The sequence below is a fragment of the Corvus moneduloides genome, chromosome 4 (assembly GCF_009650955.1).
Source record: "Corvus moneduloides isolate bCorMon1 chromosome 4, bCorMon1.pri, whole genome shotgun sequence".
NCBI lineage: Eukaryota > Metazoa > Chordata > Aves > Passeriformes > Corvidae > Corvus > Corvus moneduloides.
Window position 1 is genome coordinate 41,964,038 of NC_045479.1, and position 13,938 is coordinate 41,977,975.

Here is a 13,938-nt window from a genome sequence, read left to right on the forward strand (position 1 = left end):
CAGAAGTCATCTCCAATCAGAATTATTTTATGCATGAAAGTTTAGAGTGTTCTTTGTGTGAATCTGTTTTCATTATGATTAAAATTATTGAATTTGTTGAATGCTGAATACAATGCATGACAAGGTGGCATAATTCAGATGCTTCAAAGAGCTCATATGAATGTGTTTCTGGCCCACATGTAGCTTCACTCCCTGGCATGGTTAGCCATTCAGAGAGAAAAGTAGATTTACCCCAATGTCTCAAATAAGTTAACATTTTAAAAAACCTGTCATCTTTCCTTTGCATTAGTCATGGGATTGCAGAAGGACAGAGAGTCAATTTTCAAATATTTGCATAGAGAATTCAGCCTCAAAATTTTATTTGAACTCAATATCCAAACGTTTAAAGTTCTATCCACCACCAAAGAAAAATGTCTGGCTTGGACCAGCCAGACCATAGGCTAGGAGATATGGGGAACTTGCTGAGCCCTGCAGGGACTGACTATTACTTCCTTTGAGAAGTGAGGCTTCACTTCTGAGTCAAAAGGGAACATGATCCTCTTTCCCAGAGAACTGAAATCAAGGCATCTCTGTACTTTTCAGTATGAAGAGGCCATAACACACCTGTTATACTGTTGTATCATTACAGCATTCTTGTACCAGAGGTAAGCATCCACAGAATCTGAAACAGTGCGCAGATCTGTTTTGAGTGGTGAGCTGCTAAGCTGTCTCCCCATATGTCTGATCTGAGCTTTTCCTTGTCATCTAGCAGAGATAATAATTTAAACTCTAACAAGCCCACACATATTCCTTCATATTTCTCCCTCATGTTTTGTGCAGAATAGTGACTGCAGCATGGGGCCAGAGAACAAACACTGAATTCTCTCTGAGTTTTAGTCAATGATATTTTTCAAAGCCTTTGGGTCCAATAAACTGCAAAGTCTAGTACATTGGCACAGCTTCTCCAGAAGTACAGTTGATAACCTGTGAGGGATAGAGGGATACATGTCAACTTCTGCTCATGTCCCTCTTCTCATTACTGTCTTGTCTCAGTGGCTGGTCCTATAAGCATTAGTGAGGGAAATGAGTGCTGGAGTACCTGTCGGATGAAAAAACAGAGGCCGTCCAGCAGACAACAGATAGTATAAAGAGATTGTCTTGGGTGGAAGAAACTGGGAATTAACTAAGAGAGGTTTACTGTTCCTCAAAATACTTGTAATATCAACCCTGGAAATAAGTAAACAAGAGATAGGAAAAATAAACACCTCGTCCTAAAGGAAGTGTATCTGTAATGCTTAATTAGGAGTAGATACATTTCCAATTCTACTTTAGAAGGCACTTAACATGCTCTTAGCACCTCTGTTCTCCAATATACTATTGGTTCTCTAGACATTATTAATAGACAACTTTATCATAAAAACTGGTGAGTGTAACAACAGCTTTACATTTCTTATGTCTGTATGTAAGGAACCTGTAGCAAACACAGGCATTGTTTGAACTCAGTTCTCAGGATGTTATTTAATAATAAGAAACTGAACAAGCTCACAGGACTCATTCTTCAAACCTTTGTGTGTTGAGTTTTATTCCAGCTGGTTTCTAGTATGAGCCAGCAAGATGATGGCAAATCTTCCCCACTATATGTATGCCATGTATGACGACTAACCAGCTTTCTCCTGCAAAGTTCCAGTACTGCACTACTCTCATGGTTTGCCGTACCTACCTGCTCCATTTCGCACTGCCTTTCAGTGAGACTTACAGCTCTCAGGAGTGCTGCAGAATCACAGGGCACCGACAGAGCCTTGCTTCAGAGAACAGACTTCCGACATGCTCCTGCTCCATTCCTACATTTTCTCAAAGCTTGGCACACCCAAATCTGCAACCGTTCCACAGATTTGGGTGACCACTACATGGAACAGACCTCCCAGTTTGTCTATTTCTTTTTTTTTTTTTTAATTGTAGAAGAGTATGACATGGTCAAAATTACACAAGAAGAGAAGAAAGGGTTAAAACATCTATGTCCTCAAATTTGAAGATGTTTGGCCCCGTTCTTTCACTTTCGCTCCATGACAGCATCCTAAACGTCCGGCGGTGCGCGGAGGAGCCCGGGGGCTGCCACTCCGTCACCGCTGACCGGCGGGAGGGCACGTCCCCGGCCTCCCCCGGCAGGCAGGGGGAACCCACGGCAGGCCGGCAGCAGGGCTCGCTTTCGGCCACGGTCCCCAGTTCTCTTTTCTAACAAACGGCTCTGTGGGGAAAATATCCTTGGTGTGTTTAAGCAGGAGAAGGCAAGTAAACCCTCCAAGCGCGAGTCTTGTTCCGCAGGATCAGCGGGCTCTGCCGGGGCTGGGACGGCGTTGGCTCAGCCCACGGGTAGCAGGGACAGCGCACTGCGGGCGGCGATGTCCAGCCCCCGCTAATGGAACCCCGAGCGACTAGGCGGGAGACGCCTCCCGGGCAGCTCATCCCGGAGGCGGCCGCGGGCACGACCGCGGGTCGCGGCCGCATCGCTGCGGGCAGCCGGGGGCGGCCCCGCCGGGCCCAGGCTCCGCCCGCCGCGCACCTGCCGCGGGCCGCCCCCCGACGCGGGTAGGCGGGCGGGGGCGGGGGCCGGGGCCGCCCGTGCCCGGCGTGTGCCAGGAGCCCGCCGGTGCCGCAGGAGGAGCAGGAAGCGCCAGGGCGAATCCAGCCGCGCTATCACATGACTCAGCAGCCGCTGCCGCCGGGCTGAGTTCACCCAGCGCCGCGCCGGGAGGGGGAAACCTGCAATGAGGCCTCGGCCCCGCGGCTGCCCCTGAGCCCACCGTCCTCTCGCCCGGCTCCGCGCGGCCCGGCGCCCCCATTGCGGGAGCGCGGCGGAGGTGCCGGAGCCGCCTCCGCAGCGCTGCCCGCCGGCGCGCCCCGCTCCCCGCCCTGCGCGGCGGCCCCGGCGCTGCCGCCGCCGCCGGCGGGGGTACTATGCTCACGCGGGTGAAGTCCGCCGTGGCCAATTTCATGGGCGGCATCATGGCTGGCAGCGCGGGCGCCGACCACGGCAGCGGCGCGGACTTGCCCCTCCGCTTCCCCTACGGGAGACCCGAGTTCCTGGGACTGTCCCCGGACGAGGTGGAGTGCTCCGCCGACCACATCGCCCGCCCCATCCTCATCCTCAGCAAGGACACCCGGCGCCTGCCCTGGACCACGGGCTACGCGGAGTGAGTACGGAGCACGGCCGCCGCGGCGAGCAGGTGGAGCGCGGCCGAGCCGCTGCCCGCGCTCCCGGGCGCACCGGCGGCGAAAGGCGGCGATGCCGAGGGAGCCCCCGGCGGGGGCCGGCGCTGCCGGAGGCGGGGGGAGCGCAGCCCCGGGCCTGCGCGGCGCCGCGGGCAGCGGGAGCGGCGGGGGGAAGATGCAGAGGGGGGGAGCGGCATCCCCGGCGCCGTGTGTCCGGCCCTGGCCGTGGCTCTGTACCTGGGTGGCTCCTTCCCGGGAGCCCGAGGATGCAAACGGCCAGCTGCCCTTGAAGGTCCCTGTGGGAGTGGCCGGTACCCGGATCGGCGAAGGATGGCAAGGGGCAGCACCGGGCTCCCCTACCCGTAGTGACGGCTCCGGGGCCGCAGGGGCCAAGGATGGGGTACCCGCCGGTGAGCAGCAGTCTCGGTCCTTGACCCTGGAATAAGAAGGGCTTTTGGTAGGGAACCCAGTTTGGTTTGTGCGCGTGTAAATACTTCCCGCTGCCCAGGAATAGTGAAACGTGTGGGGTTTGGGACACTTTCCTGTGGACCTGACAGCCGTTGTGCTCGCTGGTGGTGACTGGTCACATATCTCCCAAAGTCTTTCTATTTTGGGGGGACGCTTGAGGACCACAGGCTCCAAACTGAAAGAAAAAAAAATCCGTTGGCTAGCCCTTAAACTGGGCTTTCCAAATGGTTTGTTGCCCTGACTCACTCATATAATGGTATTTACTTTAGAGGGTGTCTGATCAGGACCTGGTTGTAGCCTTGCCAGCCAGATAAAAGGCAGTGTGCCTTTGGATGCATCCAGCTGGCAGTGGGAGTAGCTGCGGAGGCAAGGCATGTCCTTGCACTTGATTCCTTTATCGGTAGGCACATCGTTTTCCTTGAGGATTCTGGGTGCAGGATTCAGTATTTGGTTTCTTTCTGTTACTGCTTCTAAGTCTTGAGCGTGTCTGGCGATCCATGTTGCTACCAACTCAGAGATTACAGAAGTTGCTAAGATAGCCCTTCCAGACTACAAGCTGTTTTGCTATAGTCTCTTCAGATATACATGAATTCCCCAAAAAACTATTGCAAAAACTACAGTGAAGACTTCATCTTGTTAATGAGCAATCACTAGCTTTATTTAAAAGGTTGTTACATCATTGGGGATGCTGAAATGGGAGATTTAAAGAGAGATTTTAATGACAGATTTAAAGAATTTTAAATTGGATTGTTCTCCTTAGATTATTACTAAAGAATTGAATAGATTACTGAGCAAATTCCCCATGAACTGTAAGTTTAAATATTTAAAAGTAAGCTCTAATTGTTCTGCCACTATAATAGTCCCTTGAAAAGCAGTTCTTTACCAAAATAAGTACATGCTGCTATCTTCATCTTAGGTGATGTTCTGTGGCTTTCAGCAAGTAACTGTAATTGCAAGTTGGTGGCAAAGTGGAGGGGAGGTTCTCTGGATCCCAGGTGTGTGCATCCGATGAGCGTCACCTGAGACTGCTGGGGCAGAAAAATGTGCGTGCTGGAAAGTGAAGGTTCAGGTCAACCCTGTTGATAAAACCTGGTGTGAGAGTTTGGAGACAAAATAAATGGCTCTGGTGGTCATGAAAGCAGAACATACCAGGATTGTTTTCATATACTTGTTGCTCTTCCTTCTTGAGCTTTGAGCAGCTTGGTTAATTGGGAGGTGTAAAAAAGTCACTAGCTTTCTCAGTTCCCGTTGTTATCTATGTGAAAAGAGGTTGCCTTTTTGTTTTTTCTCTGGTGGTTTTTTTGTTGTTGTTTTGTTTGTTTTTGGTTTTTTGTCTCATCCCCTTCCCTTGCAATTACTGGCTCTAGTACTGGTGGAGCAGATCTAAGGGAAAGGTGGTACTTTTTAGAGAGAACTAGTGAATGTGTCTCTACCCTCTTCCCAGAAGCATGTATATGATGTTCCAAAATTTGGGTTCATTGTAACCAGAAGATACCAAAATGCTCGCTGTGGAGAAGCTGACAGGAAAGCAGTGCCACCACAACTGCATTGTTTTCCAAAGGCAAAGCATTAATAAAGAAGAAGAAGAAGAAAATATGGACAAACTCAGATATACTAAATATGACCTTTTTTTTTGTTTGTTTTACTCATACTGAGCTACTACTAGGCTTTCTGAAAATAATTGCAAGACTTGCTGGGAGATGTGTTGAAACTATGTTTTTCTTTTGAAACAGGTTTGAGTTATATAGAGAAAGGAAATGGAAAAAGTACCAGGAAGATGAAATTACTATTATACATATTCTGAAGTTTGTTGGCTTGGGGAAAGCAGGGGATAAAGTACTTTTATGCTATTATTTGGCATTTTGTTAGTGTCGATATTAAGGAAACCATCAGAACAATGTTTGCCTTTTGTTACAATACAAGCGAGCCCTTACAAGAATGTTAGGAGGAAGTTTGGTGTCCTCACAAGCAGCTTGTGATGTAACACAAAGGTCAGCTATTTAACTCACATTTTGCTAGTTTGCTTTGGTATGAAGATGTGAGAGAAGACAGGCCATACCTGCAGTGTGCTGAGGTCAGCTTCCCTGAGCTATTGCCTTTTCTGCGTTTTCATGTTTTAGCAAACCAGCAAAAGTGATTTCAGTGTTCTGTTGGTTGGGATGCCTGTGGACACAGGGAGTTTTACTTCCTGAAGCTAATGAGAGGTTTGTTGTAGACTTAGTAGGTGGGGAGTTGGCCCAGAAGGTGTAAGGAGAGTGTGTGCCACCTCTACTTTGTCTGCCCTGATGTTGTGAGCCATTGCACAGCGGGGTTTGAGTCAGTGGATTTATGTTCCACACCCAGCACCAGCATCTGTCTCACTATCTTCAGGAAGAAAATTTGGCTCTGAGAATAGGTCACATGGAGGCTTAGTTTCAGGAAAGCATTTGTAGTGTTTGTGTTCTTTAGTTGTAAAACATGTCAGTTTACAGATGATACTGGAGTTCCTTGATGTCGTCATGTTGGTATTTCATCCAAGCTGGAGAAGGCATTTTGGGGTTAGACCTGGTTCCCATGCAGGACTGAAGCAGTTTGTATGTACAAAATAAGCATTTTTTTGTAGGGGATTCCTCTTGTTTCTTTGATCCCTGAGGATTATTGTTTCTTACTAAACAACATATTGACAAAGTATCTCACCCTGTTGACTATTTCTTTTCCCTAGTATCTGTGTGGTATGTGCCTGTTCATCTGACTTATTCCCCTGGAACAAGCACTTCTCCTCCGCTCCACTTTCTTGCTCCTCTTGTAATGAACATTTTTTGTAACAGGTATTTTTGCAATATTGCTCATTCATGTCATATATTTTAACATATTTTTTAAATTACCTACTTAGTTCTGCGATATTATGTAGTGAAATGTAAATTAGCCTTTATTTTTTTATTATTAACTCTCCCTCTTTTAATGCTGTGATCGTTATGAAAAACATTTGCCTGTAGGCAGGCAAATGAAATCTTCAGAAACCTATTTGGTGCTGGGATAAAATATCATTGCTTCCTGAAATTTTGGTGAGAATCCCATAGGGACTCAGCTTCCCTTAGTAAGCAGCCTAAAAGTTGTCTTCTGAAGTGACTGGTGTGCATATGTCCCTTCCTTGCATGGGAGACCTGAGACCTTGAATTTTGTAGTACAGGATGGCAAAAGGCCAGCTGATGTTTCAAAGAGATACTCTTATACTAGAGACACTTGTCTAATGGTCATCAGGCTCCATAGAAGCAAAATTAAAATTGTATCCCACATCCAGTAAGCTTTTTAATTGTCTTTAAAGGTATCGTTTTATTTAGAAATAAACTCTTCATTTTTTAATCAAGGGTGTCTTTAACATAGTCTTCTGCATGCGGTTAGCCGGCATGCATCAGGAATGTCCCTGGGAGAGGGTAGTCTGTTAACAAACATTCTTTTAAGTCTGCCTTTAATCCAGAGGAGTAAGGAGATTTGCTGCTCTCTGAAAAGTTAAGTGATTTATTTGAATAAGGGAGGGTGGGAGGGATCCTGCCTCACACTTTATTTACTCACTGCCCTCCCTCTCCTCTGCAAGCAGCTGCACTTCCAAGGCCATGGGGATCTCTTCTAGAGTTTTCCTTGTCTGAGCCACGAGCTGGCTTCTGAGCTTCTGCTTGGATTGCCCTGTTACTGGGAGGGAAGTTTCTTCTTTGGTCCCTTCCTGTGCTGTTTTCAGTTGTGACCTCTTCCCTGCAGTGCTGCTGATAAGCAGCCCCAGTGTTCAACTCTGAAAGTAACTCGCAAAGTAAAGGCAGTAGCATAGAGTATGTAATGTGAAATGATTCAGATGATATTCACTGCATCTGAACTCTACCCAGAACATTATTTTTCACTGTTTCCTCTTCTGCTTTGTCTTCTTCCCTCTGTGAAGGTAGAGGATGAACTGGGTGGAACAGAGCCCTTCTCTCCTGGTTGAATTCTCTTGACTACATATGGCAGTAAAATAAATGCTACATTTGCAAATGACGAAGAACTAGCCTGCTGCTCATGCTGGTGGAGTTGCAGAGAAACTGCAACTGAGTAGCGTTTTGTGATAGAAAAAGAAGATTAGTCATTTTCCATCCATTTAAAATGTATATTCCTACAGACCAGAATGCAGTACTGTAATTGCTCTTCTAAACTATATGAATCCTGGGGATGGGACTGTAGCTGGTTGTTTCTGTGTGCTCTGTGTTCCTCTCTTTGCTCTTGCTTTTCTGCCATCTCTTTGGAGAACTTCAGAAGGTACTGTTAAATACACTTAAGGGACAGGGGGAAAGATTCAATTGCATGTTGTCTGTGTCCTCATGCAAAAGAGAATTTTGCCCGCCTTTTTAATTTGCTTTTTGAAAAATTCTAAATGACACTTCAGATACCTTTGCAGTTCCGAGTTACAATAGGTTTCCAGAAACTTGACTTTACTGGTATGTGTGTTTCTTGGCTTAAAAAGTCAATTTATTATCCCAGCAGTGACTTTTGTTTGATGGGACAAAGTCCGGGCTGTTTTTCCGTACTGTTACATTTCAGAGATACTGTGGTTTCTCTGCTCTGCAGGCCTGCAGTAGAAATTACATTTTCTCTGTGGTGTTGGTGGCTAGTGACCCATAATGAACGCAGCGTTGTAGGTGAAGCATGATGACCATCTCCTTCTACAGCATTATTACAGTGGCAGGTTGTTACAGTTCACAATGAAGAGGGGGAGCAGTTAATTGATTTTTTTTTTTTCTTCTCAATGTACTGGATTTTTTTAAGGCTGATGATATTGCATCATGTTTTCTCATGCTGTTACTTAGCTTGTAATGAATGTACGTGAGAATTGACTGGAGGTTTTTATTAAAATATTTTCCAGCATTTCTCAGTGATCGTAAATATTTTGGGGAGTTAAGATAACACAGAAGTATTTGTCTACCTTTTGTGTTCTGTCTAGACCAAACTACTTATACAGATGCTAAGCATTTTAATAACAATATGAAGCAGGTGAAACCTTAACATGTCTGTGAGCTGAGGTAAGGCAAAACACAGCAAATGAGAAAATATTCCTGAGTTGAATATTATGATGTTGGAGGATAGCATAGGGCTTGCAACTACTGATTGCTTATTCTAATCCCCGTTGCTTCTTATTAACAGAAGATAACAACACCACAGTCCTGCTCCTGTGAATTGGAAGTGATAGTCTTTCTAACCCTCACCTGGGAGCATGACTCATACCCCATCGGTAAACACATTTCTTGTGTGTGTTCTGTTTGGTACAAATTTCAGGAGGATGATACTCCTGGGGAAAGGAATACTTTTTTTCATCTTGTTCTGTTTGGCTGTCTTTTCCGGTTGTGTACACAGAAATAATGAATTACTTTCCTTTTTAAACTTTAAAAAAAATTGTTTGCAATTCTCTTTGTCTAGATGAAAATATTTTTATTCTTTTTGTAGTTCAGAACATAAGACTGAGTAGGACCTGAAGAATGAACTAAAAACTCAAGTCCCATACATGTAGCTAAAGACAACTGAACAGTCTTCCTCTGTATGAATTATTCTTCTGTGCACATTATAATGTTAACTTTAATGTATATTGCCTGGCTCTTGTTTAAACCTGGGTTCAGCCTACAGAAATCTCATGATAATTTTAAGAGCTTCAGAAATCCCTTTCCTTGTGCAAGAGCTTATGCTATAGCATCTAATATTTATGTAATGCCCTAATCTGCCAAGTGCATTGTAAATAATATTTTCAGAATAAACTTGGAGAAAAATGTACATGTGTAAATGGACCGGTTCTTCCAAGTGAAAAAAATGCAGCAGCGAGGATAAGTTTTGGCAAGAGATTTGATATGAATGTGGGGAATGAATCTCAAGTTTTAGGTTCTGTGTTTTGATGACACAGTTATTTTTCCTGCTGTTGTGTACTTGGCTTTTCCTATGTGGCCTCTGATTTCTTAGAACTTACAGGGATAAAAGGAGAAAAATAGAAAAAGGATAAAAAAGGTAAACGATGCTCAGGTATTTTTAATACTGTCTAAGTTGCACAAGCATGATTTCTAATGAGACAAGTATGAAATTCATGCCTCTAAGCTAGTCCCTCTATTGCTACTCCCTCAGAGGCTTAAGACTAGTACTGTCTCACATGTTTCTGAAAGGCTTCCTTGAGCATGGTCCTAGCTTCTGACACCAGAGGGTGACTGTGTCCTCCCAGGTAGCCTTCCTTTGGACCCTTCTGCCTTGTCATAGGTGGCAGTCAGCAGATGTTACTGGCAAACACTCCAGCTTTGTTCATTTGTCTCTGTTGCAGCTGCATCACTTGGGGTAGGTGTAAGTGGGAATGGCTTGGCACGGTTATCATCACGACATAAAGTAAACTGACAGGGCTGTGGCCCTCGGGGTGAATGGCTTTGAGCCTGTGAATGTGATCAAATGAAACATGCTCAATTTGACCTTGAAAGGAAGCAGTGCTGCAAAGCACAGGTCATTCCTGTGATGGGATCTGTGTGCCGCTTGAGAAAGAAAGATGGTTTGTGGGTTTAAGGATGGGTTAAGTCAGCTTCGTGAGCTGAATCCCAAATAAGACTTGGAGTGGGGGAGCGCTGTTAATGAGTGCAGGGAGATAATTTAGGCAGGGAAGACATAGCTACTTTGCTGTGGCATGGGGCTGCAGTAGGTGCTGTATCTGTGATGGAGCAGCATTTGCAAGGAAGATAGAGACTCCTGAATCACATCTAACCTGGATCTTTATCCACTACCCCTTGGATTTCTGTTCTGATTGAATTTGCAGTTCTAAAATGCAAGAGGTCCTATTGGACAGCAGCACCTTTGTATTAACTGTGCCTTTTGTTGTCTCTGTCTAATGATTTTTTTTCTTCCTTCTTGTTAAACAGAAAGAGAAAGGTGACTTCTCAGAATTGGTTCCCATTGGGTCAGGCACAATACTTGGTAAATACTTGGTAGGGTATGTTTGGGATGGCCAGCTACAAGACGTGTATTATCCAGAGTGGTTTTGTGATCAGAGGTCAGGTGGAGTGGGTCACCGTTTCAAATGCTTGGGGCACAAAACAGTGAGCAGGGCTGGTGAGAGAAATCCCAGCTTGTGTCAAGCCAGTCTGCCCCTCAAATCCAACAGATGTGGGATGGAAGTTTTATTGCATGGTAATTACAGAGGGTCCAGCACGTAGGAGATGGCCAGCAGGTCCGTTGAAGCCATCTGGCTTCCCCACTGCTATCTCCCCAATCCAGCAGCACACTTGCTGTCTAGTAGATGCTGCCAGCTGTACTTCGGGCTGTAAGTGGCAGGGTGCTAAGTGGTTGATGATGCATGAGCTGTTCAGTAGGTGAAGCTCATAAAATGGCTGGAGGCAGGTGTGATTCCTCCTCCCAATACTGTATGTAAGGCAAGTGTTTGTCTGAAGAGTTTAACGTTCTCCAAGTAAATACTGCACACAGTATTTCATCAGGGGGAAGCAGTGCTAGGGTAAAGCCAGCCAAAGGGATGTCTGTGGTTCTTGATCACAGCATGGTTTAATTGCTGAAGTCTGAGTGGGGGAAGGAGATATGTAACACCAAGCTGAGGCAGTCAGCATTACCAAGTGCAGTGGGTAGTGCAGGAGGGGATGTGGGCAATGCGTAGTTGGGGAATGCCAAAATATGGACCCTGTACATAACTTAGCAATCACACTGATTTAAGAAAGAAACTCAGATAAGAAGAGGTTTTAGTGGGTTGTAGCCAGCAGGCAACTTTCTGACACGAAGTAGAGTGGCAAATCTACAGCTTCGCCCATTGTTTGGGATCTATATTCAACACAGTGAGGCTTAAGGGGAAGAGAATCTGCTGAGGGAGTCTAGAGCTGCTTGAGGTACAGGGATATGGGCAGTGCTGTGTCTGCAGAGAGCCTCTGGCTTGACAGAACTGAAAATCTTGTGTGGCCTACATGGGGACCTAAATGCACCTTCTCTAAGACAAGCAGGAGTTGAGTGGGTCTGGTCCCCCAAGATCATGTCAGCCTCTCCCTCCTCTGGTATGGGGAGATCTGTCTGTCCATTGCGGTCACGTGTCATAATGCCAGCTTGTTTTCAACTCTAATGAACGATGTCAGACCCTGTAGGCTCTGTACCTTTCCCTCTTATGAAAGCAGATCTGAGGTCTTGGTGGTGACTGTGGCTTAAAGGTGAATAACCATTTCCAGTATCTTTTTTTTCCCCTTCCTCTTTCTTCTTTTTAAAGTGCTACCCTAAGGTGTAGTCAATCTTGACTGATTGTTTTTGATGCTGTTCAGGCTCTTTTGCAAGCAAAAATAATGACACTGAAACTGTGATTTGAGGCAGCCAGCTTTGCGTGATTTCAGGGAGAAGCGGGGGGGGGGGGGGAAGATTAGGAGACTGTGCCATGGCCTTTATGCTTTCCATGGTGGTATTCTGCTACAATAAGGGAAGGAATACACTGAGCTTTGATTGCATCTGATATCCTGCATACCACTGCTCCAGAAATCCTGCGGCAAAGTGTCCTTGGACTGGCATTAGAGGTCTGTGAGATTGTCCCTTTATAGGCATAGCTCTGTTTCCAAAGTCTTTGCAGTTAATTTCTTCTTTTATTTAATCTGCTGGTCCCATATCTAAGTGCCTTTTGTGCTGTCCTGTCTGTGTATCTACCCCGTTGCGTAAAGGTACAGACAAGAGGTGAGTTCTTTCCTCTTCTCTGCTCCCCACTGTGAGCCCTTCTGGGTTTCCCTGATTTATTTCTCTGTCCTTTGTGTCCTGTTATGATAATTTCTGCTTTCCAAACTCCCTGCAAGGAGCAAAAAAGATCCAGCTTCAGCCAAGTTCTGCAGCAGATCCTTTTTTTTTTTCCTGCCAACATTGATTCATTCAGGCCAAGTATGATTTTTCTATCTTTAGGTATGTGTTAGAGACCTCCTCAGAAACAGATGATGCGTAGTGCATGTTTGTAGTGCTGTAAAATACCTGTCAGTCATAACTAACAATCTGGTCCTTGGTGGAGTTTGACATTGAAGGTGGGACTGAGGACATGTCTCCAGCTCTTATAACTTGAGCAGTGCTCCATTTTGTGCAGAAGGCTTGCAAAGAGACAAAATAAGTAACCTTGCTGTTCATCAGAGATCCCTGTGTTTTCCAGCTGAGGCAGGTCACCATGTGAACCCATGGGGTTTGTTAGGTTTTGAAACAGTTTGAGTGAAAGATGGATTTGGGCAACATTTCCCCCCACCCCTCCAACTAAGTGCCACTAATATTTAAAAAAAATTTTTTTTCTCTTCTCTCTTGAGGGGAGTTGTTATTTTATTGTTGGTTGTGGACCTTTTTCCTTTTTGATTCATTATCTCTGCTGCCTGTCTGGGGAGGAGAGAGCAAGAAGCTGTCAAACTTAATAAAAGGCAGCAACCTTTTCTTTTTGGTTGTGAAGAGCACTCCTTAAATTGCTTCAGGCCCAAGCATTGTAACTGAGAGCAGGGTCCTCTTCAGCAGGTTCAGGGCTGCATTGGATGATCAGTTTCAAAGGCAAGAACCCCTTTGTTAAACTCCTGTCCGTGCCTTGCTGACCAGGCTCATGAAGCAGCTGAGCAGCTCTGCTCCTACCCTGGGGCGCAAAGGGTTGCACCTCCCTTGGCTCCCGTGGCCGCGGGAGGGAGCTTAGTGCCTCTTCCTTTGTCCCCTTGCATCTCTCCCACTGTTAATTCCATTGGCTCCATGTCTGTGCAGGTGGCTTGGCAGACTGAGTGAGGGTCTTGGATTTTTTATTTGTTCAGCAGTACGTGATGCTTTGCAGAAGCCTGTGCTTTAAGCGTCTTTAAATTGCTGGTTGTGTTTTTTAAAACAGCATTTTGAAGAAAGTGCCTTTTCTTCTGAATTTGTATTAAGAATCTTTGTTTCATGAATGAATGCTGAAGTTTGGAATTGAAACTAGATATATCTGAACTAGTTTTTGTTTCTCTTTGCTGAGTTTATTTTTAGGTGTCTTGACTGAGAAAGATCAAATCCTTGAAAAGAAATGGGGAAAAAAGGAAACTTCTAATTTCCTAGGCTCAAATTTGCAATGTTTATCCTTTAGAAAGTCTAAGAGTTGTACAGTGAAACCTACATTGTATTTGTGGTGCCATGGGGGGTGGAGTATGCCTTTAGATTTTGGTATTTGGAAATGGAAAATAGTAATTATAAAGGTATCCTCAGTGATTATTGCTGCTTGTGTCATGATAAAGGTCAAAGTTTTATGTATGTATGGTTGGTTTGATATGAGTGACTTACATTTTGCAGGATGTAAACAGAAATTTT

The 13,938-nt window shown here is 45.3% G+C and overlaps 1 protein-coding gene across 2 annotated transcripts in view; it reads left to right on the forward strand.

The window, feature by feature from the left end:
- The first annotated feature begins 2,871 nt into the window (after nt 1-2,871).
- PPM1H (protein phosphatase, Mg2+/Mn2+ dependent 1H) overlaps nt 2,872-13,938 on the forward strand; it is a 133,789-nt gene continuing 122,722 nt past the window's right edge. The window contains exon 1 of one of the 2 annotated variants that reach the window (XM_032105532.1): nt 2,872-3,170. In XM_032105532.1, coding sequence (XP_031961423.1) covers nt 2,935-3,170 — 236 coding nt within the window. In that variant the 5' untranslated portion in view covers nt 2,872-2,934. The remainder of the gene's footprint in view (nt 3,171-13,938) is intronic. The other variant, XR_004239575.1, reaches the window with a different exon arrangement.